Source organism: Pholcus phalangioides, unplaced genomic scaffold (assembly GCF_987345545.1).
Source record: "Pholcus phalangioides strain wild (caught in Gottingen) unplaced genomic scaffold, Ppha-v1.0 ptg000010l_1, whole genome shotgun sequence".
In the NCBI taxonomy this organism is placed as follows: Eukaryota; Metazoa; Arthropoda; class Arachnida; order Araneae; family Pholcidae; genus Pholcus; species Pholcus phalangioides.
In genome coordinates, this window is record NW_028301603.1 from 15061470 (window position 1) to 15087519 (window position 26050).

A 26050-nucleotide genomic window follows, 5' to 3' on the forward strand; every position below is an offset into this window, starting at 1 on the left:
TCCGATTTACTGACTTTTGATGACAAGAGGGAGGGGGGGGGGGTTGGATAATGCTTCCGTCATCAACGACCATTTATGAAAATATGAAATATTCTTAATGGCATCTTACTCAATGCACCAAAAATGAGGAAAAACCTTTCGATAGTTTGTGGTCACTTGAATTAACATCCTCCCTATTGATGTGCCTTACTGAGCCACTTTAGTGATCTGTAAATGTTTCGCGGATTCAAGTGATCTGGAAATGTGTCCGGGCCGCTTGAGTGCTCTAAAACTACGTCACATGTCACTCAGAGGATCTCTAAATGTGTCACGGATCACTTAAGTGTTCTAGAACTGTGTCCCGGGTCATTTAAGTGTTCTAGAACTGTGTCCCGGGTCATTTAAGTGATCTGAAAATGTGCCACGGGCCGCTTAAATGCTCTTGAACTGTACCACAGGACACTTAAGAGATCTGTAAATGTGCCGCTTAGTTCATTTTTACGAAATTAGGTTTGAGAAGGGCAGGCCGCATCAGATAACCCCAGGGCTATATTTGGTCCGCGGGACAAGGGCGTTTATGCGATTTATCATTATATGGCTTAGAGGGTAGGTCGCAATGAATTTATTAAAGATAAATTTTGAGTTCATAGCCTTCAAATAATATTTAAATTAAGAGAAATTGGTTGCAATTTTTTGATCGTCTCCCAATGATGCTCCCCCCTCCCCCCGTGTACGTCTCTGATCCCACCATGCGTCAGGATTCAGAGGGGCAGAGCTGATGACGAAATTTGGCTGACAAGGGGAGGGGGTAAAAAATGGCTGAAAATTTGCTTACGTAATATTTGAACAGCCCCTTACCAGTTTGAAAAACGCTAAGTTAACGTTTGGTGTTCGTTCAGTGAATCGGCCAAAATTATAAAGTAGCGTAGCAAATTTCTAAAGAGTTATAACTCCTCAATTATTGGTCAAATCAAAAACTGAAAACACTTTTTCATGTCAGTTTTTCACAAGGAATCACGTGTGTAATTGATGGGCGATCGATAGTATCCACCCTGTATTGCTCCACAAATCAGTAGAAACTTTGAAATTTAGACATTTTTTTCCGAATTGTTAGAAAACTACTGAACGAATCAGTCTGTAATTGCGGGAATGTAAACATTATGCTTGAACTTTCACTTTTCAGTGCAGATTTGGTCACGAGTGTCTTTAGGGAACCGACAAAAAATTAAGGAAGAAAAAAATGTTTTTGATCAACCCTATATATCATAAAAAGCTGCAAATGATTTGTAATTTTCACAGAGTATGCTTTTTTCAATATTTGTATGCATTTTCGTGAAAAAAAAAACACCTATATTCACGAAGATATAAATGTTTTTTAAATAAAAATTTTCATTTTCATCACATGTTTTTTGTTTGTAACAAGTGGACTTCTCAAACAATTTTTACAAAACTTACAGAAAAAAATTGACACTACACATGAGACACGTTATAAAGAATCTTAAAATATGACAATTCAATAAGATATGAGCATTCCAAGTCGATGATTTTTAATTACGTCTTCGTATTACGAATCACGTGTGTAATTATTATGCGGTCAATAGTACTGCACTCTTTCTCTCTGAACAATATTAATTTCTATTTAAAAAAGAGCAAGGCTGAAAAGGTAAAGTTGTTTTGCTAATGTTAAATGTGAATGGGATTTGTAGGCTCTAATGAATTTTGACAAAAATTCACAAACTTTGCAAAAAATTCCATTTTCAAGCATAAATCCAGTGGGTTTTTTAATGGGGTTGCCTAGAAAAGCTGGGCGAAAAGCTTTGAATTTTGACAAAAATTCACAAACTTTGCAAAAAATTTCATTTTCAAGCATAAATCCAGTGGGTTTTTTAATGGGGTTGCCTAGAAAAGCTGGGCGGGATTTTCTGGCTGAACTCACTTTGGCTACCCTGCTGACAACCCGTAATATAGGGGGACAATTTGGCACCCAGAAGTAAAATAACTTATCTCTACAATCACCTTTTTTTATTGAACATTTTAAGTATATAATATAATTAATCCACTAGGACAGTAACTAGGATTTTTTAAAGGGGGAGGGGAGTGAACATGATTTTGTTACCCGGGGCAGTTGCACCCTTCTAGTTTCGTAGTTTCGGCCCTGGATCATTGTAGAATGCATCGATCATTTGAATGAAAAGTCGGTGTTTGAATAAGTGAATTTTTTTTTTTTTTGAATTTTTTTCATGAAACTTTTGCATGACTCAATTTTCTATCATTGCGATCATCCACTGTTGTCGTTTGAACAATGTATAGTTTCATTTGTTTTTACAACTTTTGCAACTAGCATAGGTGAACAATTATACCGATTGTTTAAAATTGGAAACTCAACCATGAAATAGGGTATAAATATAACTTGCATTTGCGTTTGAAAGACATTTTCTTCAAAATATTGCATAGATAGAGCACTATAAATGTGGGTGGGATCAAAAGATTGCAATCATTAATCGTGGATTAAAATTATCATCAATAAATAACCTGGGGCTCTTATTAGTTACAATGTTTATTAATTGTTTTCTAGAAGCTATTAAGTGTTCGGCATTAGGTTGATTTACATTGATTATTAGTTATTGCTTATCACAAATGTCGCTTATTTTAAATTCCAATAAACTAAATATTAATACCATTTTTAAGTTCTGGCAACCTTTTTTACATCGATAGGCTGTCCTATAAATAATGTAATGCTAATATATGCATAGGCGTAAACTTGTATCCGCCTATAGACCCAACCACTCCCCAATATTTTTGAAGAGCCAGCTCGGCCCCCCCCCCCTCCAAAACAAAAAAATTTGGGTGGATTTGTTTTTCACACTTGGCTCAGACAAAACTTTTTGAGAAAAAAAATTCTCTAAATAGTGAAAATCATCTACTCCAAATTTTTTTTTTTACTTTTCTTTAGAATCTCAATCCACTTGTTCTGTGACAATAGTGGTCTTATCTAGCAATCATCCCGGCATCCAGCGGGATATAAGCAGGGCCCCCCCCCCCCACATACTGGAGAAGGGCTTCTAGCCTGAGATCTTTAGATTTTAGATTTAGATTCGATTTTATCAATTGTATTAAAAGCTGTCGGCCTATTACAATAGGTGGTACAAAAACAAAAAAAATTACATTTGCATCTATAAATACAAAAATATAAAAATTCGGGGGAAATCAAATACACACATCAATCCACAAGATGAAGAGGAAAAGATCTCAAAAATGATCGCACAATAAACGTCATTCATAAATTCCCAACAAATTCAAAAATAATTGTACATCTCGAAAGAAATTAAATAATCCGTAAATAAAAAGTCGATTAGAAACATGGATATCCAGCAAGGGATGGCCATGGGTATGAGCAGTCTGTATGAGAGACTGCTCATTTGATTCTAGGGAATTAATATACTGTGAGATACGTTTCCGGTGGAAAGATATGTACATTGGCAAACAAAAAATTACATGGACAAGATTGTCGGCCTCATGTCTGTTACAAACATTGCACTCTGAGTTATTTCTGAAAAACAAGGTTCTGGCAGTAGGATGTCGGTATGTCATGGTTAATCTTAAGTTCATAAAAACCTTATTATTTTAATTGGAAGTTTGGGGAAAAGGTATTCTGCCGGCAGAATGGAGAAACGGAAATGTTTAAAATGAAGAAAATGAGTAGAGTTGTGAATTTTCAAACATCAGTTTGAAATCCAATATCAGTCACTGCTTTAAGTAAACTGGGAAGAGGTCTAGAAATAGTCCGGAGATTATTACAATTATTAAAAAATGGGAAACCGCATTAAGACAACATAACATTTAAATATTCCACCCAGTTCCGGGAATGATCAGAAACCGTATCACGCATGTTACTTAGTTTAGCCAAGCAGATTCTCGAAATTCTGGTTTCGGGCATTTTTAGTAATCTCATCCAGAATTTCATTATGAGTCGAATTGCTACTACTTTCAAAAGCGGACATTCCAATTCTGCTCTAATGACGTAACCAGGTACATTTCTAGGCAGGTTATAAACTCTTTTGAAAAAAATTTGTTGAATTCTTCCAATGCTTGTTTAAATCAAAAATACTCCATATGGGGGAGGGGCGCATAAAAAAATACAGATGTAACCAATGATTGAAAAAGCTTTCACTGCATATTTAAATTATTGCATTTCATCTTTGCGAGAATTAGTGTTAAATTATTGATTGCTAGCTGAGCCCTTCCCGAGAAGTGTTTGTTAGCTTTTGTGAAGAGACCCGAGGAGGAGAAAGGTACACCAAGATAGGTGTATTCCGGTACTTTACCAATCGTTCTGTTCTCCCATGACCAATTGACGTGTGAAGATAGCTTACCTCCTCTTCGGAAAGCCACGATTTTTGTTTTATTAAAATTCACTGTTAACTTTAAACGCTTAAATATATCAAAAATTAAACTTATTTTTCTTTGAAGATTGCTTCTTGTATCCGTGAGCAGCACCGTCTCATCGGCGTAAAGTAAAATACACTGGAGGAAAATGAAATCCCAACACCAAGAAGGAGTTGTGCTAGATAAACGAAATTTGGAAGGCGTGTTTGCACATCTGAAAGATGACGCTCTTTCAAATTTCGCACTAGACGAATAAGAGTGGCGCTAGTTGCGCCACTGTGATCATGCAGCTCACGTTTGCTTTAAATGCGCGATGTAAACTTCGTGAGAGAACGTTATTTATCGTCCGGATTTGACGTTGTGAGCTACTTTTGAGTCAAGAATGTCTTTAAGGAGACGAAAAAGGCTGTATCATCAACTTACTGAGTTTGAACGAGTAGGGCTACGAGAAGGTGGGTTTTCTTTCCGCGATATTGCGGAAAGACTTGGCAGGGATGTATCCACTGTGCATAATTATTGGCAGCAGCGTCACGGGAAAGCTGTCTCAAAAAGAACGGGTGTCAAGCCGCACACGGACCACTACTGAGAGGGAAGACCGCCGTATTCGCCGCAGGCTGTGGTGTATCCTACTGCATCTGCAGCAGAAATTAGAGCTTCGGTTGTCCCCAGAGTGACACAGCAAACTGTAACAAATCGATTACTTGAGGGACAGCTCCGAGCTAGACGGCCTGTAGCGTTCATTCCACTAACTCTAAATCACTGCCATCTGCGACGTCAGTGGTATCAAATCAGAGCTTATTGGAGGGCGGAGTGGGGATCTTTTGTGTTCTGAGATGAGAGCCGTTTCTGTCTTGGTGCCAGTGATGGTCGTACGTTGGTAAGAAAGAGGCCTGGTGAGAGCGCATGGAATCAAGCTGTCTGCGGCGTAGACACACTGGACCTACACCAGGAGTCATGGTCTGGAGAGCGATTTCCTATGACAGCAGGAGCACTCTCGTCGTTATTCCTAGCACCTTGACAGTAAATTTGTACGTCAGACTGGTGATTGAACCGATTGTGCTGCCATTCATGAGTGGTATTCAAGGGAGTGTTTTCCAACAGGATAACGCTCGTCCTCATACCACTGCTGTCACCTAACGTGCTCTACAGAGTGCCGACATGTTGACTTGCCCTGTGAGATCACCATATCTTTCTCCCATCGAGCACGTATGGAACATTATTGAAGACAAATACAGCGTCATCCACAACCAGCAATGACGGGTAGTTAATTCCTTATAACACGCGCGTGTTACAAGGTATTAAAAAGTGTGCCTGGTGTATTGATTAGCACACATGCCCGGCAGTTCAGTTTCTTTTCCAAATATTACATTCGGCATAAAATCAGAAAATTCAATTTCTCAGTATATTTCGGGCCGAAAACATACCATCTCTTAATACGAGAGAGAGCTTTGGCTGTCTCATCCATGTCATATGTGCTGCTATCCCTTCTCTAAACTAGAAACGACTCCTAATACGGTGATCGTAACTTTTTCTTCCAAATTATAATGATGCTCCTGAACATTTTTTTTGTCAGAATGGAAAAAAAAGTGTTTTGAGATCATTTACGGCCGTATTCACCAACACAGTTTCAACTGCGATCGCAGGTTAAACGATCAGTGATCGACACGGATTGGTTAAAATCCTTAATTTAACCAATCCGTTTCGATCTTCAATCCTTCCACCTGCGATTGCAATTGAAACTGTGTTGGTGAATACGGCCGTTAATAAGTCCTACACTCGCATGTCTATAACAAACTAGAATACTGTTTTTCCAAATGGGATGGAAACAAAAATGGGTAAGGTTGATTTCATTATTGAAATCGAATTTGAGTTTAATTAAATTCATGTAAAACTCGCATCTTTAAATAAAAAACCGATCAAAATGGACATTTTTTAATGATATTTTTCATGCTATCAAAAAATAAAAATCGAAGCAAAAAAATATTAGTCAAGTGGAACATATGGTAAAAGTATGTCACTTCATTCAAGTTATTCTCAACTATCTGGCAACACTACCACACCGAATCCGTAGGCAGATGGCTCCACGAACCTAAAGGCCATTTACAAAAATTCTTTTATTAATATTTTTAGCTCTTATTTATATTAAGTCCTTTCTGATTGGCTATCGCGTGCTCTCGTCGTGAAGATCGGCTAATTTTACGATGTGGTGCGTCGTGCATACAGAAAAATGTTATTATGGGAAGTGGTTGTATTAGCAAGAATGGATTTGAAGCGTATACGCTGTAAATTAATTAATTTAATCATGCCGGTCAGAGTAAATGAAACTAGCATTTGATCTGGTTTGAGTTTAATTTCAAATCGCAAGTCCGAGTCATTAGTCTTTTGAGGGAAGGAAGTAAAAAAAGGCGAACCCAGACCGTATCTATGCATAGAATAGTTCGGTTGACCGCATCGTTGTTTTATAATTTTATGCATTTTTTGTTGATTTCGAATTTATTTGCAAGATGTGGCACGAAGCGAGGAAGCATGAGAAGAAAATAAGAGGCATGATGGTCGACTACAAAAGAAGAGCGGAGCGGAGGAGGGACTATTACGAGAGAATCGTAAGTCTTTCATCTAATACGGATGGTTCCCAACTAGTGATACGCATACATTTGAGGGGTACGTGACGGATCATTCGGGGAGGGGGAACGAAAAAAAAAAGTTAGCAATGACGGGCTAAAAACGAGTAAAAAAGGTTTTTTGTAGTGCAATATGGGCAAGCACGTATATAAACCTCCCTATATGTATTTCTAGGGGAATTAGCAAATTTTCCTTATAGAATTGTAAAGGATTCACGTCCCTTGCATACTTAGGAGGATTAGCGTCACGTCCAACTTTTAAAGGACGCACGCCTCCTTTGATTTTTGAGGATTGTCGATCCTTCCACAAAATTTTAAAAACATTTTAATCGCAGACTTGCAAACGGTTTCCGGGTTATTTGACTTGCAAACGGTGGCCATGAAAGCCTCAGACAATATTTTAATCGCCTTTGCATTTCTACGGGGTCAATCGTAGAGGTTTTACAGATTTACAGGGTTAAATTGTCCACTGCTTATCGTTACATAAAACTCATGTGAAGTGAGAGAGCACTTTTTCCAAGGATATGAAAGATTCCTATGCATTGCAGGGGAGATGCAAATGCACTTGTAAAAATGGTTATTATGACAGCCAAACATTATACTACAAAATCAGGACTTGACAAATCCCTGGCAACTAAGAAAATAGCACTGGCGCCTAAAATTTTATATCTGTGATGCTTAAATTCGAAAGCGAGGACAATAGGAAGTTTTCGGAAATTATGTCAATATGTGTACCAACACAGAAAGTGAAAAGCCCTGCAAAAATAAAGGGGGGGGGGGAAGAACCAATTTTACTACTTTTTCCTAAAAAAATGTGCTTGGCTTCCAAGAAGTTCTGCTGGTGCCTACATTTTTTAAAATTTATCAAGCCCTATATTAAATTATGTTGGCAACACATTTAAATATTGCCAAATCATAAGTGCTACACCTATTCTGTGAGTGTTCTCTTGAGGTTTTCATTCGATTGAAATCCAATTATCTGAAATTTTCGGAATTTTTTCGGAAATTCAATTACACATTTTCTAGTCATATGGCCAGCGGAGGGTCCAGTGGTTTTATCTTGTAGAGTTGTGTAACAATAACTTTGTTTATTGTAAACTTATAATTTTATTTATATGTAAATTTATAATTTTTTTTTCCTCAATCACCATTGCAGAAACAAGATCCAGCGCAGTTTTTGCAAGTTCATGGACGACCTGCGAAAATTCACTTGGACCCAGCGATTGCGGCTGCTGCTGACAGTCCAGCTACCATGTATGGAAAATTATTATTTATATGTCCTGACTGACTGATTCATCATCGTCGAGCCGAAACTGCTGAAGCTATAAATATAAAGTTTTGTCAATAGTTTGATTTCATGATGTAGACACCCTAAGGAGGGGGTTTTCACAATTCAAACCCCCCCCCACTGCTGTCTTAACGCATGGGCCTACCCAGGCTGTAAGAAAAGAGGGGCCTCACGAAAATATAGTTGAAATTTTCAAGGGGTATGCATGCAAATTTGTCTGGTAGGGTCTCAGAAAAATCACTTGGCCCATGGTGTTTTTAAGATGGCCCTGGTGACCCGTAAGGGGGGGTGTTCAAAGGTATCACAGAAATCACGCCAAACCAAGACCACTGGAATTCATGAAATTTCATGAAATTTTATTCCATGATTTAAATACTAAGAAGAGGTTTTTCGAAATTTGATCCCGAAAAGGGGCCAGAAGGGAATTCAAAGATAATGTAGAGAAATCACGTCGATCTGAAACCACTGAAATTCATGAAATCTGGACAGAGGTTTAGTTTCATGACATAAAGACTAACTAAGAAGGGGGTTTTGAATGTGACCCCCGTAAAGGGTTTCATAAAAGAGGGGGGTTCAAAGGTAACATAACAATACAGAGCTGAAACGGCTGACACTATATTTATGAAATTTGATCAGAGGTTTTATTTCATAACGTAAAGACCAACTAAGAATGAGGTTTTTCAAAATTTAACCTCTTTAATGGGAGGGGGTTCAAAGGTTATATAGAGCAATCATTGAGTTTATCGCTGAAAGTACAAATATGAAAAATGTAGCCAGCTGAAGCTGGTTTTCTGGGGTTCCCAACATCCATAGTGATTAGCTCACATTTGAGACTTTTTAATCTCCCTGTTAAAAAGTCTCGCCACAGAAAGCAACAGGCCTACCACAACGTAATTAATCATTACACTTCACTCACGGTTAGAAAATTTTATGGCAGATGGCAGCACTATATGCAAAAGGAATTCCCTAAAAGCAAACTTCACTTTAAGTTCACAACATACACTCGCACATTCCAACATGTATCAAGTCATTAAAAATTCCGTAGAGGAATGTGTACAAGACACATGTACGGTTAAGTAGTAGTAGTAGTATCAACACTCCATGCTTGTTATAAATAGCTAGAAAATTTAATTGTTGTATAATAATTGATTAAAAACGAGATCAATTTGCTGATTAAAAGTTTTCAATCGATTCTTGGCCCTAATCAGAGTTGGGTTTTTGACTTGAAAAGCATAAAAAACTGGTTTAAACCATCAGAAGCTTTGTAAAAACCAGGTTAGCCATGTTTGTACGTAATGAACCATGGCTAACCTGGTACTTCAAAGCATCATCAGTAGATAAAGGGTTAAGCAAATGTGATCGTGGATCAGAATTTATTCCCCATTTGGCAACTGCAGAAGGTATGCCACGAGAGGGAATTCTTTTTGAAAATAAGGGTTTCTGGAAAGACGAATGTTATAAGAACTTTGCAGAAAACATCGGTGCTGTTATGTGGTGGAAAGGAAGGTGTATCGGAATGAGTTTAACCGAAGTTGCATTCTAAAATTGCTTCGAGTGCTGTCGGAACCTCATACATATAGCACAGAGGAATTGTCAATGGAAAGAAGAGGAAAATTAAAGTTGGCAGCTTTCAGTATTAAACTTTTTAAAGCAAGAACATGAAAACAACATAGATGAATTGAATAACTTTGCTAAGGAATATGAGCGATAAAAAATTTGAGTCCATGTTCATTGAGCTTATTGAAAAAAAATGACACGCAGTTCTCTACATGCATTTTTCATCTTTATTCGAATGAAGGTGTTCATGAGAATGTAGAGGAAGATGCCCTATCCACTAGTTAATACAAGCCAAAGTTTAAGCTATGGTCGCATTTTTCACAAAATGCAAAAGAAGTGGTAGCCACTTTTGCAAAAATGCTTACAGGAGGTATGGAACGAGTAGACATCCAACCGTCAATCATTACATTAGCATTGTAGTATTTTCTAAATCTTTTCTCCCCATTTTCACTTTTTTGCAAAAGGAATTTTTTATCTAGCTTGAACCCTGATACAAGCTTTCACTAAAGACTGACTATATTTGGAGATGGCGTTTTTATAGGAAGAAAATTCAACTCTCTGCCTTCACGAGGACTCTAACCCCAGTCTCTCATTTGTCAGATGAGTGCTCTACCCCTAAGCTATGGAAGCAGATAGAATTTTCCTTTCTTGAAGCATATGTATATATATGTTGAATGGCTACATAATGAATACATATTTCTCTACATTGTTGGCACCTGGTGGCCTGTCATTCACAAGTTATTAGTTGATTGCTGCCGCCGTCCATGTATGAAGCCATTAGTACGGGGTCATCTTAAGACCATCGTGGGGGGGGGGGCCCGGACCAAGTGATTTTTCTGAGGCCCTACCTGGCAAGTTTTTGAAAATTTGAACAGGTTCTCATTATTGTGAGGTCCCAGAGTGAGCCCATGAGTTAAGAAGTCACTGATTCAACACACGTATATATATGCTGCAAGGAAGGAAAATTCTATTTTTTTCCCCTTAGCTTAGGGACAGAGCGTTTGTTTGGCCAATGAGAGACCGGGGTTCAAGTCCCTGTGGAGGCAGAGTTGAATTTTCTTTAAAAAAATAGTCATAATCTCAAAATATAACCAGTGTTTCGTGGAATTTTGTCGTAAAAGTGGCTCTCTTTATCAATCACCTTTGGTTATGTTTTGTTATGAACTTATTTCTGAAAATTTATCTAATTTTAAAAGAAATTTTTTAATCTTTAAAGGTTTCCAAAATCTTCATAACAAAAACTTTTGACACCTCTTACCATGAATATTCTCGAACTAAAATTTGTCATTATGAGGTGATTATGCCAAAAAAAATCAAAATATTTCAGGCAATGAAAACTGAATTAAATTTATAATATAAACAAAATTAGTGAGAAATTTTCATTATTTAAAAGAAAAGGAATATTCTCGATTAATCTCCAATTTTGACATACAGGAAAATATTCTCACGTCACATCTCTAGGCAGTTCCTAAGAAAATTTGAAAGTTGTGTGTAGAGGGATTTATCGTTGTATCTAGTGTCATTGTAGCAGCATTTCACTGTAAAATGATTTTGTAACAATTTTTTTTCAGGATGCCTTGGCAAGGAAATCCAAATAATTTGATTGACAGATTTGATGTTCGAGCTCATTTGGACATTATACCAGAATACAATCCCTCATCATCATCATCATCAGAATCTCAGAAGTAATAGTTTTTATCCATACTTTCATACCCGAGATTATGCAATCTGATTCTTTTGACTGTAAATCAAAATTTTATATAAATTCAGTTATTTTCAAATTTCGTTCATTATATATGACTATTTTTTAAAATCACGATCCGTTTGCTTCAGTGTTTCTTTCAGTACAGTAGAACCTCAAAGAAATGAGCCTCTACCTACTGAGGCCTTCCCCCTTCCTTTTCTTGGTTTATCGAGGTTCAGTTACTTTTTTACATTATATATGTATTAAATTATTAGTGTTAATGCGAGACTTTTTTGTTGAGGTGTAATAATTTTTGCTGCTCCCTTTAGTTTCGAAATAATAAAGTTTGGCTTGGAAACTGTCCTACACTTGAATCTTAGCCAAAAGGCTAAGAAGTGAGGAAACTGTCTTGGATGGGAAAATTATATTTTCTAAAACTAATTTACAGCACCTTGTATGAAACTTGTTTTCATATTGATGTGGCTAATAGGCTTTAGAGACTAGTAGACAGTGTTTTCTCATTTCACTAAATTTTTTAAGTTATTTAATGGTTAATAATTATAATAGTTAATAAATGCATGGAATGCCAGCATTGCAATCAAAGAGACATGTATTGGTCACAAGAAACTTTATTTTTTAAAATTTTTCTCTTATCAAAATCAGATCAGGAGAGGAGCTTCTTGATGACAGGAAGGTCTGTTATGAGCGATACAGGACGTTGGTGCAAAATGATTTCCTTTGCAGTAAGTTTTTCTTTTTGGAAGTATTCTTCGGAATAAAATTTTTAGTTTCAATTTTAAATGTTGCTAATGCTGATATTATAATATGCTATTGCATTTCTGAAGGACAATTAGTATCACCAGGGCTGATTCTTTATTAAATAAAGAATGAGATTGATTTTTTTACTTGAATTAATTTGCTGTCCTGTCATCAAATAAATTCAGACATGGTACCCTCACACCTGAGCAGAAATCTGCTAGAAAGGTTTTGTTCACCTTCAACCGAATGAATGCTCTTAGCCGTGAATCATTCAAAATTGCTACAGGAACAGAAAATTATTCAAAAAGTTGGTGATGTGTGGTCCTGCACAACAGCTTTCCATTGGTTCAAGAAAATTTCAGAAAGGTGTGAATCAAGTGGATTCTCAATGTCACTTAAACTGCTGTTGCAGAAGTTATGATTAACAGGTTTTTCATGATCAATTTTTCAGAAATATCTTTATCTTACATTTCAATAACTATCTAATGCTTTAAATATGTTTTAAATATTTCAGTAGCTAGTGTTTTCATGAGTATCACACTTTTTACCCTACTAGCTATAATAGGTTTTCTTTAATTACTGGGAGGATTGAAAAGTGACAAACCATTATAAAGAAATATTATACATATACTTGGCAGCATTAAAGAAGTGGCAAACTGTTGTAAAGGCATATGCATGTTCGAAACACATATTGGTAGAGAATCATGGTAACCAAAGTAAACATTCAAAAAGTACTTGTTGAGATTCGGGAACCATTGTTGCCTGACAGCTTTTTGCCTATTTTGAGCACTTGCCGAGCTCTGATGAACTTTTAAAGTAGCCTATCATCAAGTCTGGGTCCCGTTTCATATATATGTAAAATTTGGTGATTAAAGATATGAAATTGTAGATTTGTATATAGAACACACACACACACACACACACACAATAGGTTTTATTTACATAGGTTTATCTTATAACATATCTGAGAATTTGACTAGAACTTTATCCTTCTCAGACATCTTCATAATGTAATTTGACCTTGTCAAATGTTGTGACAGTTTTCGACAAAAAATAGAAAAACAGCTTTAGCCAGTCAGTGATCTTGGATGTGATTTGGTCATGTTTGCCCCACAACATTTATATGAGAAGGCAGTGTTTTTTTTTTTGGTGTGAGCATCTTGAGAAATGTGTTCATTTGATGATATGCTATGGCTCCTGATGATTTAATCGTATACAATTGTTGATATTCATTAAATTTGAATCTTCTGTCCTTCATTTCCTATGTTAATGATTTTTTCCATTTTCAGTTAATGAAGATAAGTTTCTGCATCAAATTTTCCTTGAGGAAAGATTTGGGCCTGTTTTAAAGCCGAACTTCACTGAAGAAGAGAAAAAAAAGTTTGTTGGTCTCTTATTTGGCTATCTCATCCTTTACCTTTTATAGTTTGTTATTCACTTTAGTTGGTCAAAGCAAGAACGGTCAGGTCTTCTCATTACGAAGTCAGTCACTTTGATCAATCAGAAAATTTGTTACAGAGAAATTATATATATAATCTTTAATGATAATGTTAAATAGTATTAAGAAATTAATAACTTTTTTTTTCAATTAAACCCTTTCAGCAGTAGGTTTTTTTTTTTCCTCCAAAACTAAGAAAAGGCCCGGAAGATTTCAAGGCATTCTACTGAAGGAGGTTAATAGTCTTTTGATATCTCAAAATCATCAGTCATTTGTGAAAAAATTTGATATTAGTGGGATTTGCATCTTCAAAAAAAGAAAGTCATCCATTTTCATCATGATATATATGAATGCCTTCAGATTTTCTGAGATGCTCCTGAACTTCAACTTTTATCTTCTAAACTTCAAAAAATCCTTTTCAGAATTTTTAGTGATTGCAAAAAAATACCTAATTCTCCACTTCTTTTGAAGACTAGTTTCTCTCGGACTGGTAATTTCTGCCAAGAATGGTAATGAAGTTGACAGTATTACTAACTCTTTATATACAAATACAATGCCACAACAGGCAAATTGCCCAACGAGGTGGCTGACTTAAGAACATGGATCACCGAGCCATTTTTTGGAGGCCCTACCTACTACTGCTACCCCCCCCCCCCCCGCGGAACCCCCAACGAATCGGTAAAATCCGCATGTACTACTTTCTGTGTTGTACATAGAAGTCTAACACGGAAAACCCTCCTTTAACTTTTTAATGAATGTTATTAATCAAGTAGTCAATTATAAAATTTTTGAGACAAATAAGTATACTTTTGGTGCATTTTCTGGTGGAACTGAAAATGCTGATTCAGAAAAGATGTCAACTACTGCATAAATTTTGAGCAGCATGATGATAATTTTGCCTTTGATTACTATAATCCTTTTGCAACAATATTTTTTTCCTAATCCGCAGAGTATCATTGTATTGAGTACATATTGTCCCCCTCCCCCCATGCCAGAGACATAAATGTGTGAATTTTCACTTATGGGTTTATCAGCTGGTTGAATCTGTTACTTTGCTATCTAAGTTTTGCTAGGAATGCAAATGTTTTTCCCCTATTGAAACACATTTTATAAAACCAACTTCCACAACATGGGTAGAGTAAATATTCAAACATCTTTTTCCAAGTTCTTGAAATTTGCATATTTGTCTTCCTTGCATAAGAAAAGAGGGACAAAGTTTTTTGGGTCCCCCCCCCCCAAGTATAATAACTAGTACAAAGACCATAGTAAATTTTCTCTATTATTGAACTGATTTTCCATTTCAACAGGTTAGCAGAAAAGAAAGCTGCCATAGCCTATGTGTATGAAGACAGTACCCCCTTACCTGGATCTTCTGACATCTTTGGAGGTGGTGGTGAAGCTGATGAAGAGGAAGAAGAGGATGATGACGACGATAAAGAGGATCTAAGTGATATCGATTTGGGTATGTATGCTTTGCTAATGTCGAGTTTCTTTGCATGCGACAGTTTTATGATTTCAGGTTGATTTTAAGTGCAAATAAACACAGTTGAAAAGGTTTCTATGCTTAATGGAATGGTTTTTCTTTCTGTAGATGTCACTGTTGATGTCGGTGAGCTGACACCAGCTCAGTGTGCTGAAATGAATCAACAGTCGCTGAAGTATGGGATGGTAGATGATGACTTTATAACGTAAGATACCTTCTCCTGTGTATCTCTTGAAATCTGGTAATCCAATGCCCTTAAAAAAAATTCCACTGTGTATGGTCGAGCCTCACTGTGTAGCAATCGTAAGATTATTCAGTCACAAATGACTGGTGTGACCGAGCTCAGTATTCATCGTTACTGTAAGCTGTTCTTTCTGAGTATTTGTGAGGATGTTATATTTCCTTTTTTTTTATTGTTACACTTCACGTGTTTTGATCTAAAGAAGAAAGAAGTTCTTGGCTTTGTACAATTTCAATAGTAATTAGCCAAGGAAATAATATTTCCACAGATATTTGATGCAAGACAAAGAAGAGGCAGAGCAACTGAGACTTGCAAAGGAAATTGAAGAGGAGAAAGCTATGTTTTCTGTGAGTGTTCCCACTTTCTTTGCTTCTTTTTACTTTTAATATGTTGAGTTTCTTACAAATTAAAATTTGTATATTGTTTTGCATTTCAGTAAAAGTGTAATCTATTCTTTTAATGCCTAATTAGTAATGCTAACCTTGACTTTTTTGTACATGTTTAAATGTATACAAATTTTTCCACTTATTATATTTCCATGCACATCATTCTTGCGTGTTACACATTTTGTAGAAAAAAAACCAATTGTTTTTCACCTTTGTTTTCTTCTGGTTGTATTTTTTCCTTCCCTTACATATTCTTCAATTATTTGTAATTTTCATAATCTTATTTCTTATATCATTTATGCAACTACTGACGTATCAAAGTTGCATAAGATATACAATACTCTCTCACTAATTCGGCATATGTCGGATTGGTAAAAATTAATCATTGCACTGGATTACCCAGACAACTGGATTACTGGAAGGTTGTTGATGAAATCCCATTTAAATAATATAGACTTCTCTACATGCAATGGAATATTTTCTTCTATGCTCAAAGAAAGCTAGTCTAAAAACACTAGGTTACTGGGTGAGCAGGATTAGCGCATGGCCAAATTATAGAGTTTACTGTACCTTCATATGACATCAGAATACCATTTTCGAATAAGATACCATTTCTGAATACATTTCAGGGTTCCCAGCGACCACCTGAAAAGTCAGGGAAAATGTAAAACATTTGGCAAAAGTTCTGTGAAGGGAAATAAACAAATTTTAAATTTGGAAGGTTAAGATTTTGAATGTTTGTTTCTTCCTAAGTTTTGGTCAGGGAAATGATTGAACAGATTTTTCTGGGAACCTTTTATTTGTTTTTTTACATTAAAAGTCCCTTGTGTAGGCAGTGTGTGAAATACAATCCCCAAATTGTGAAATACCATGGTAGTTTCAATGTTGAACCTAAAAGAAGTATACATTGAACTCATCACTCTGTTAATGTAATTTTTTTATGAATACATGTCTGGAAGATAATATTCTGTTCTTGTTTTTTCACACAAACTATATTCAGTTAGAAAACCCACTGGCACTCCATTATGAAGATTTTTTGTTTGAATTTTACGTATATCATAATAAAGTTATTGATGTTATTTGTGTCTGTTCTGAGTAGGGCAGGAAATCAAGAAGAGAACGAAGAGCTATAAGAGAAAAAAAGTTAGCTGGTCGAAAAATTACAAGCCCTCCAAGGTAAGCTATATAAAAAATAATTTCTATCAAACAAAATGAAGTGTTTTTCTTCCCCTTCTTCATAAAAAATATTTTAAACAGTGATAAAGACGAATTGGTCTCATTTTATTTTTCATTCTGTGACTTAAATTAAAGTATGCTATTAATTCTGTTGTCAGTAATAACTTATGATGTAATGATAGTAATAAAATGAGGATGAATGATTCATTTTAAAAAAATACATTATTCATATCGGGATAAATTGAGAACCTATCTATACTTAGATTGAAGACAACCATTATTTCCTACGGGTAATGTACTATATATTTTTAATACTAGAGTCAAACCTTATAGTGAACTGTCTGCGGACCCAATAAAAAGTTCACTATATCCAAATTTGTTGAAACATTAATATTTCTTAGCATTTCATGGTGGTTTCATTGGAAACATTCCCTGCGATAACACTCAATTTACTAATAAAATATTAATCACTTAAATAGACAATCAAATATTAGAAAGAAAAATTTTGTAATATTTTAGTTTTACATCCTATGGGAAATTTATTTTTGATTGAATAAATTTCGGTTTTAAGTAAAGCTCATCAATTTTCTTATCAACGATTAGGAAAGAGTTCAAAGTTTTTTTTAGAGGAAAAAGTATTCAGAATGTTTGCAGCTGCTTCCACTTCAGAGACCAATGTAGCTTCTTTGCTCATGGCCAGAACTAAAGTGGGGGGGGGGGGGCAAAATTTAAGAGGCAGCACACATAGTTTTAGGTGGGAACAAAAAACATTGTTATATAATTATTGAATATTTTTAAGTTGTGTGGCAGCGAAAATCATAGTTATGGCTCTAAGCTCCATCCAGGTTTTTTCATGCTGCTATTTTTCCAAATGTTGGAAACTTGTAGATTTCAATAAGGGAAATTCCTTGCATATTGCCGATTGATTGGCTCCATCTTCAATACATTTATTTTTATTTTATCAATTGAAAAATGCTTTCCTCTTTACGGAATTAACCATTTTTACCAATTTTTTTTTTAAAGATACTTCTGAGATAGCAAAATGTCTATTTAGTCTACAGCAATCATAGGGATATGAAGACAGCAGCAGGAGATAGAAGGGGGGGGGGAAACATCAGATGCCTCTAGGTCTGTTCCACTATTGTTCCGATTTTCAAGGGGTGGTTTGAAGAGAGTGGGGTCTTGTAGTAGACCAGTGGATTCCTGGATATGGCGGGGAAGATGAAAAAGTGGGATTTGACACGGAAGTCAAGGAATGCTGTATTTCAGGGTCCTAATATGTGTAATCTAACCTTTGAAAAATTGGGAAAAAAATCTGTGGAAGGGGTTCGGTTCACTAATTAAGCTGACCATTTTTTCAGCAGTTCACTATAAGCGTTTTTTAAAATAACATTAGTTTAATAGGTGTTCAGTTGGGACCACTGAAAAAGTTCACTGTATCCTGGGTTCACTATAGCGAGGTTCGACTATTTAGTTTTTTTCCCCATGAAAATAGTTTTTTTGGGGGGGGGGAGATTACTGAAGTTTTTTAAATATACAGTATATATTTGATATCCATTTTTTTTATGGGAATGTTTTTTCCCATCCACCCTTTTTGGATAGTTTACCTATTGTGGCCTTTGTTTTTGTATAACTATAAGTAAATCAATACTATTAGCAGTTGCTGTGATTAAGTTCATGGACTATTCATCTAGACACAGAACAGTATGAGTGAAAGGTATATAATTGCAATTTCAGAGATTTACGACATGAAGAAAACAAGCCAAAAATAATGTTGCTTCATTATTTTCCTGTGAGAAAATAATGAATTTGTTTAATGGATTTGTTGTCATCTACAATCAGATACATCTTTCAACCATTTTGTGTTATTAATTTTCAAGTCAATTATTTTTCATTTAGAATATGCCCTATAAAAAAATTTTTTTCCTAATACTCATCAGTCCAAAATTTCAATAAGAATTCTACTTTGCAAAAGAGGTGCTTGATATATATTTTTTCCTGATCTAATTCTTTTTGTTCCCTCTAAAACTTAATACACCATTTTTGATAATTATGATTGAAAATGAGTTTTTTCCCCTCCATGTAGCTATGCTGCTCGAGAAAGTCCATCATACACCCCAATGCGGTGAGTAGCACTTTTAAGTAATAAATTCCAAAATATATCAGAGTGAAAGGTGAGAATATTCTCCTGAATAAAAAAATCGGAAAATAATCGAGAATATTCCTTTCTTTTAAATAATTAATTTTTTTTATTAATTTGGTTTAAATTATGAAATATAGTTTTTATTGTCGGGAACATTTAAAACAAAAGTTTTGGCATAATCGCCTCATAATGACAACTTTTAGTTTGAGAATATTCTCTGTCATAGTGAGAGGTTTCAAAGTTTTTGCTATTAAGAATTTGATAAATTTTCAGAGAATATGTTCAAAGCTGAAAATAGAGTTAAAATTGATTGACAGAGGGAGTTATTGTTTTATATATATATATATAAAATCTCACCTTCATTCTAAGAAGATAAAAAACTGTTGTTTTCTTTAATGTACAGGGTCTTTATAATTTAAGTTCCACTTTGAAATGGCCATAAAAAAAAAACCGGACAAAATGTTATCAAACTTGGTAATAGTTTACAGGTGGTAAGAGGATTAAAAAAAAAGTTCAAAAACTACCAGTTGGGAATGGCGCTGTGTGCAATATTGTTAAGTGCATTAAGACATCGGTTTAAAATGTTTTTAATCGTTATTAAAACATCCTACGAAGCATGTTCAATGTGGCATCCATTATTTTCTGAATGCAAGTTAAATCACATTACTGCTTTATCAAAAGCAGCTCTTAGCATATCAGGAGGAATGGTATGGACATGCAGGGCTCCCACTCGTCCTACTTTTATTACTTTTTGGTAAAATGTCCTACTTTTGTCCTACTTTCTAGTTTTTGTCCTACTTTTTTACCAAATCCTATCGACAAAATTTGTGTAATTGATTTTAATTGAGCAGGAAACTATTTATATTTTGCCAAATATTACAAATGTTGGAGAATGCAATTAATGATTCTGCTGAAGCAGAAATTGTATCATTTTTAAGGTAATTTGGAGGGGGGGGGGTGTGTATGTGGACCATTTGATTTAATTTTTCATTTGCTTAGTTTGAGGGTTCAACAAGTATAGTAGTCATTAAAAACTTCTGTCTGGATGGAAAAATGATTTTGTATTTATTGCATATGCATATTCTAGGTTTGGTGATTCTGATGCTACCCAATGGCATTCAGTTGTCTTCTGTATAATAAATAATTACTCTTACGTTATTTATAATAGTAGTCCTTCTCCAGAAAATATTCTCAAATATTCTCCTCGATCAGAATATTGTCTAAGGATTATTCCCAAGCATTTTACATCTCTAAGCCCAAAGCTATAAAATGTAAGAATGAGAAATTTTGGCTACTTTAAAAGACTTTTAAAGTAACTAAGATATTTTTCGTGTGAAAAAATATATATACAGCCAAAAATGAACTGAACTTTAAATATGAATTTAGATTGTATATATTTTATAAATTTACTGAAATGAGTTTGCATAATGAATCTGTGCATTTATTTTTTTTTTCATTATAAAAAAGTAGTTATACTTGGTAACTGTATTGTTTCATTGGAGTAAAAAAACTTGGGTTGTACGGGAGGGGAGCATATTCCTTGGAGTGGCCAACCAACTTTCTCAAGCTTTTCAATCTCATTCTTTTGAATGAGCATTAATGTTTTATGCTTTCTTTTTGACTGCAACGGCATTGCGCACACAAGAGAAAAACTGATGTAGACAGGACACTATCACAAATTAAAAAGACTGAGAATCAAAGCAAAAACTGAACTGTATAGATGGGATAGACGGGATTACAATACAGAATATTGCTCAGTATTTTTTTCCCTCTATGCAGCAATACATGCAGAGACAAGTGGTGCATTTTCTATTTCTCCACATTCTCAAGGGGCCAGCAGCCCTCATATATAAGATCTTTGTAAAGGGCATATTCTCCCTTGAGGCCACACAAACAACAGCTATGCTGTTTTTTGCTCTCATTTGTTGTTTGTCTTCGTGCTTTTATCTTGTCTGCATATGGTTTTTTCCAAAAAAAGTGGCCTAGCAAGAGAACAAAAGAACCAGCAAGAAAACTCTAGATTACTGGATGGGCGGGATTAACGTATGTCCAGATTATTGAGAGGGAGTGTACTGTATACCTTATAAATATTTAATATCTGCACTATTTTTTTAGTTGAGGATTTTATTTGAATGGAGTAGTATAGTAATTATGTTATTGCTTTACAGTTTTTCGACATCGAAGTCTCGTTCTCGTTCAAAGTCACCTCCGAATACTGGGAAAATAATGTTTATTACAAGTTTTGGTGATGAGGTTTCTGATGGTGAATCAAAAAGATCTCGTCAAAACAACAGCAAATCAAGCTCTGACAAAAAGGAGAAAGATTCTGGGTGTGTATAGTTAAGTTTATTAAACCAGAGTCCACCAGTACTTCGTAGTTTAATATAAAATGATATACACTGCGTATAATCTGGGGAAGTCTTTTTGATTAGAGCAAGAAAGCCGTCAACATGATACTTACATAACATGAAATTTCAAGCATTTATCATTTTCACTTCAAAATATGGGACTTAGATGCCAGCACAAGCAAAACAAACAAATCAAAATTTGACAACATAGATATGCTAGGGCCATGCATATACATTACACTCACACAACACATTCTGATATGTATCAGTTTGTTAAAAATTGCTCAGAAGAATGCATACGAGTTGCATGTACAGTCAAGTAGTATAATCTGGGCATTCATAAGGAAAAAACAGTCATTTAAAAAAGACACTGGAATTCTTTTGTGAGAGTTACATACTGCTGTGTTTTATCTTACATTTTTTTTCTTCAAATGCTAAAATAGAAATAATTAAAAAAATATATATATATTAATGTCTTATGAATCTAAGTTGGAAAATTGACATTTGTTTCGACAAAGGCATGCCAAACAACCCCTTCCATTCTTTGAAAATTTCATTCCTCAATCATAAAATCTTAAATGCATATTATATTTATGTGGCTGTGTGAACTATGCTGTATTTTTCCTCAAAGTAGCAAAATTTGCATATGCGAATTATACAACACCACAGATTACTGATTACTGTAGTTTCTCCAAATGTGAATTAGAAGTCGTCCTCTAAATTTCAAAGATCAAAACATCTTTTGTTCTAGTTACGTCGTCATCATCTGTCTTTTGAAATGAAAGTAAATGTGATTCTGGAGTTCATAAAATGTGATTCTGGAGTTCATAAAATGTGTTCATTGCATTTTTGAAAAGGATTGTTTTTCTTCCATAAAAAATTTTAAACTGATGTGAAATTATTTTTGAAATAAAATTAAGTATTTTAATTATTATTACACAGCAATTCTAATCGTTCATATCAATCATTCTGATATATTAATGTTGCAGATCTGGTAAAGCCACTCAACCTGATGTTGTCATTGGTCCACTGTTGCCTGATCAGTATGAAAGTAAAAAATCTAAGGACTCTGCCAAGTCTCAGAAACACAGATCCAGCTCTGAATCTTCAACCTCTTCAAAGAAGGGCTGTGACAGTTCAAGGCAAAGAAGAAAGAAGTCGTACAGATCCAGACACCATTCGTCTTCGTCTCGATCAAGATCCAGAAGCAAAGGCCGGTCATCAGATAAATCGTACAGGAGAACCAAGCCATCCCTCAAGCACAACAACAGCAGGACAAGATCCCCAGAAAAATCACGCAGTTCGTCCCGTCGAAGCAGAAGTCGAACGAGGTGGTCTCGAAGGTCCAGAAGTAGGAGCAAGTCTTTCGATAGATCTCGTGGTCGGACAAGATCTCGTAGGTCAAAAAGTAGAACAAGGTCTAGGGATAGATCCCGCAGTGGAGGGAGACGAACAAAAAGGAATCGTAGATCCAGGAGTATAACAAAGTCGCTTGACAGATCTAAAGAAAGAACCAAGTCATCTAATAGGTCAATAAGCAAAACTAAATCTGATGTTTCCCAAACTGAAACAAAGTATGTTGTTCATTACTTTTTAATTTTTCTGTCATTTAGCCCCTGCAGAAAACATGTTTTATTGGTTTAAATATGTAACTGCAAAAGTTTGTAATATTTATTTTTTGGTCTTGTGCATGAAACTCTTACACAAAATTAGTGTGCTTAGAATTGAATGGTAATTTCTTTTTTGTTGTTGTCTTGTGCCATAATTGCTTTCGGTGATAATGAATTTTTTTAAACATATCCAGAGAAAAAACAATGTTTTGCGGGATGCAGGGCTGATGTTAAAGTTAAGGTTTTTGTAAAAATTTTCACTCAATCTAGCATCAAACATTTTCAGAATTAGTGAGGTTGAGGATAGCGCCCATAATTCACACATTGTGCTGGTTTACAGTGCTTATTTGTGATTAGGTGGTTCTTCATTGTCATTTAATTGGTTAGATGTTATGAATTAGTTTATGAATATAGAATTTGTTTCTTGGTTCATCTGTGATTCGTTGATTTCACAGGTATTACATGATTGGGTGCTTGATGTACTATTGGTTTCCAGGTTAGTGCTAGGGGCGGTATGATGTTAAAAACAATGTTTCTAGCGAACCCAGAGACCCATTATACATAATCACATTGCACTGGCAAAATCAGCCAAATCACAGATGAATAAAGAAACCAATTGAATGTCTATAAATCAATCAAGTAACACTGAAGAAACTATTCAATCACTAGTGAGCACTAATGTAAACCAGTGCAACACATAAATATGAGCTCTTCCCATTAATTTGCTAATCCTGAAGATGGTAGACATTAGATCAAGTGAAGTGTGGTAAAACAAATTCTAGCTTACGTTGACTCTACATTCTGAGCAACTTCAATTGCCTTATGAATGGCAGCCACAAAAGTTTTACAAGCTATATGTTTAGAAATATATGGTTATGCTATGTACAGTCGACGCTGGATTTTACATTACCTGCATCAATTCTATGGAATCTTAGATTTACTAAAATGTTGCGGTGAAACAAATGAAAATAAGTGATTTTTTAAAATCATCAATAAAAGTGACTTATTTTTTGTTTCCCACATTTTTTAATTGACATTTAGGAACTCTCAATGTTGCGAATTATATAATTATCAGTTCTGTACGAATTCGTAAAAATTACCGTCGACTGTAAAATGTTAATTCTGCGAAATTATTTTACACTTCAAGCTTCAAACATTCTTTCAGACCAGGCCCAAGCATGTCAGAAAAGTAACTAACAAATAACATGTAAATTATATGTAGAATCATGTTTTGTTCTTTTTTTTCCCTCTTAAATAATGCTTAAAAAAATTTCTTGTTTAGAACCAGCCACCGTTCTGTTTCCTCCAGATCGAGGTCAAGGTCCCAGTCTTGTCCCAAAACAATCAAATGCGAGGAGGAGAGAGCTCGATCTCGTTCTCGCTCGCAATCAGTACCTCTACAGTTGCCGCCACCACCAGTAAAGTCATATTACAGACATAGCTTATCAAGGTCCAGCAGTGATATATCTGAAGAAGAAGAAGAAGACGATGATGATACTAATGACGGTGATAAAAAGGATGATTCTAGTTCTGGTCTCAATGTGGGCTTTGGTGCCACATTCAGGTTAGTTTTAGATGGCTTTTACATTTCATCTGATTTTCCCCCCCTTCAAACTAAATGGGCTTCCCAAGAATGCATTGAAACAAAAATATACATAGATTCTATTCCCCGTAGGATGTTTGCCAGTGTTTTGGATTATTTCATTCATTACGCATCATTAGTGATTGAAAAATGAGTTCTTCATTTAAACAGAACTGTAAAGATCTTGATTATTATAACTATCTTAAACTTGTGCTACTGAATTTAAGTTGCTTAATATTCAAGAGCAGCAAACCCAAAACCATACCTATTAGAAGATTACTTCAGTGAAAAAAATTCTCAAACTTTTCCCACAAGCTGTTTTCTTATCCTAGTTATTAAACCACATTTTCCTAAGGATAATGTCACTCTACACTATCCATACGAAGGTTTTTAAAAGCTGGCTGACGCAGACATGAATGTAGGAAAGAGAAACTTCAACTGCCCTTGCGGGAATCGAATCCATGTCCTCTCACTTGCTGGGTGAGGGCACTAGACTGCAAAGGTAACGAATATCTTTCCTTAGAGCTTGTGTGCACCGTACATGGACGATTGTACCTAATTCAGACCAAAGTTCACAATTTTCTGATGCTGCCACCATATGACAACTTATCCAAGGATGATGTCGCTAGTCGTACAAAGGTTTTAACAGTGGGTGATGCAAAGATGAATTTAGGAAAGAGAAAAACGCTCACTGCACACAATCTCTAAGGAAAGATTGAGATATTTTCAGTCTAGTGGTCTAGGGCAGCAATTCTCAATCTTTTTTTGCCCATGGCCCCCTTTCAACCATTCCTCATTTCTGTGTGCCCCCCCCCCTTGCGACCATGATCAATTTCATTACCTACACATACACACAAACACACACCCCGTTTTCCTGTTAAAAGACAATTGTTCAAATATTGTTTGAATTTAATTTTAATTTATGAAATTAACGACAAAGCAAAATAAACATAGTACAACACAGTAAAAAATAAATATAATAAATTATTTTCAATCAATGTAAACATTGCGCTTGAAGATGGCATAATGTCATCAAGTTACTGTACAGGATGAAGTTTGAATTATTTACAAATTAGTTTTTCTTGGGTAAATTTGAATTTGGGTGAATCAGAAATGATAAATAACTAGATTTCAAATAAGAAAATTATCAGCTTATTGATTATAATTTCGATACGGTGAGATTTACATTCATCGTGAAAATCTGATGTCTCGCTGAATGACAAGCTTATATTGTTATGTTATGTCTGTTATGTAATGTACAGGATGCATAGGTAACAAGACGTATGGTATTTTACTGGCAAACCACGTTCACCCTACAGGAACACTTTCAATTAGAAAAATTATCCAAATAACGTGTATATATATTACT

At 35.1% G+C, this 26050-nt stretch overlaps 1 protein-coding gene across 1 annotated transcript in view; it reads left to right on the forward strand.

Moving 5' to 3' along the window:
• Window positions 1-6544: 6544 nt before the first annotated feature.
• The window catches only part of LOC149080982 (uncharacterized), a 35258-nt gene continuing 15752 nt past the window's right edge, over window positions 6545-26050 (forward strand). The window contains exons 1-13 of the mRNA XM_089237704.1: window positions 6545-6968; window positions 8143-8240; window positions 11403-11516; window positions 12179-12258; window positions 13564-13654; window positions 15020-15174; window positions 15304-15400; window positions 15705-15783; window positions 16922-16998; window positions 19085-19123; window positions 21310-21471; window positions 22479-23063; window positions 24382-24663. Coding sequence (XP_089093830.1) covers window positions 6870-6968; window positions 8143-8240; window positions 11403-11516; window positions 12179-12258; window positions 13564-13654; window positions 15020-15174; window positions 15304-15400; window positions 15705-15783; window positions 16922-16998; window positions 19085-19123; window positions 21310-21471; window positions 22479-23063; window positions 24382-24663 — 1958 coding nt within the window. The 5' untranslated portion in view covers window positions 6545-6869. The remainder of the gene's footprint in view (window positions 6969-8142; window positions 8241-11402; window positions 11517-12178; window positions 12259-13563; window positions 13655-15019; window positions 15175-15303; window positions 15401-15704; window positions 15784-16921; window positions 16999-19084; window positions 19124-21309; window positions 21472-22478; window positions 23064-24381; window positions 24664-26050) is intronic.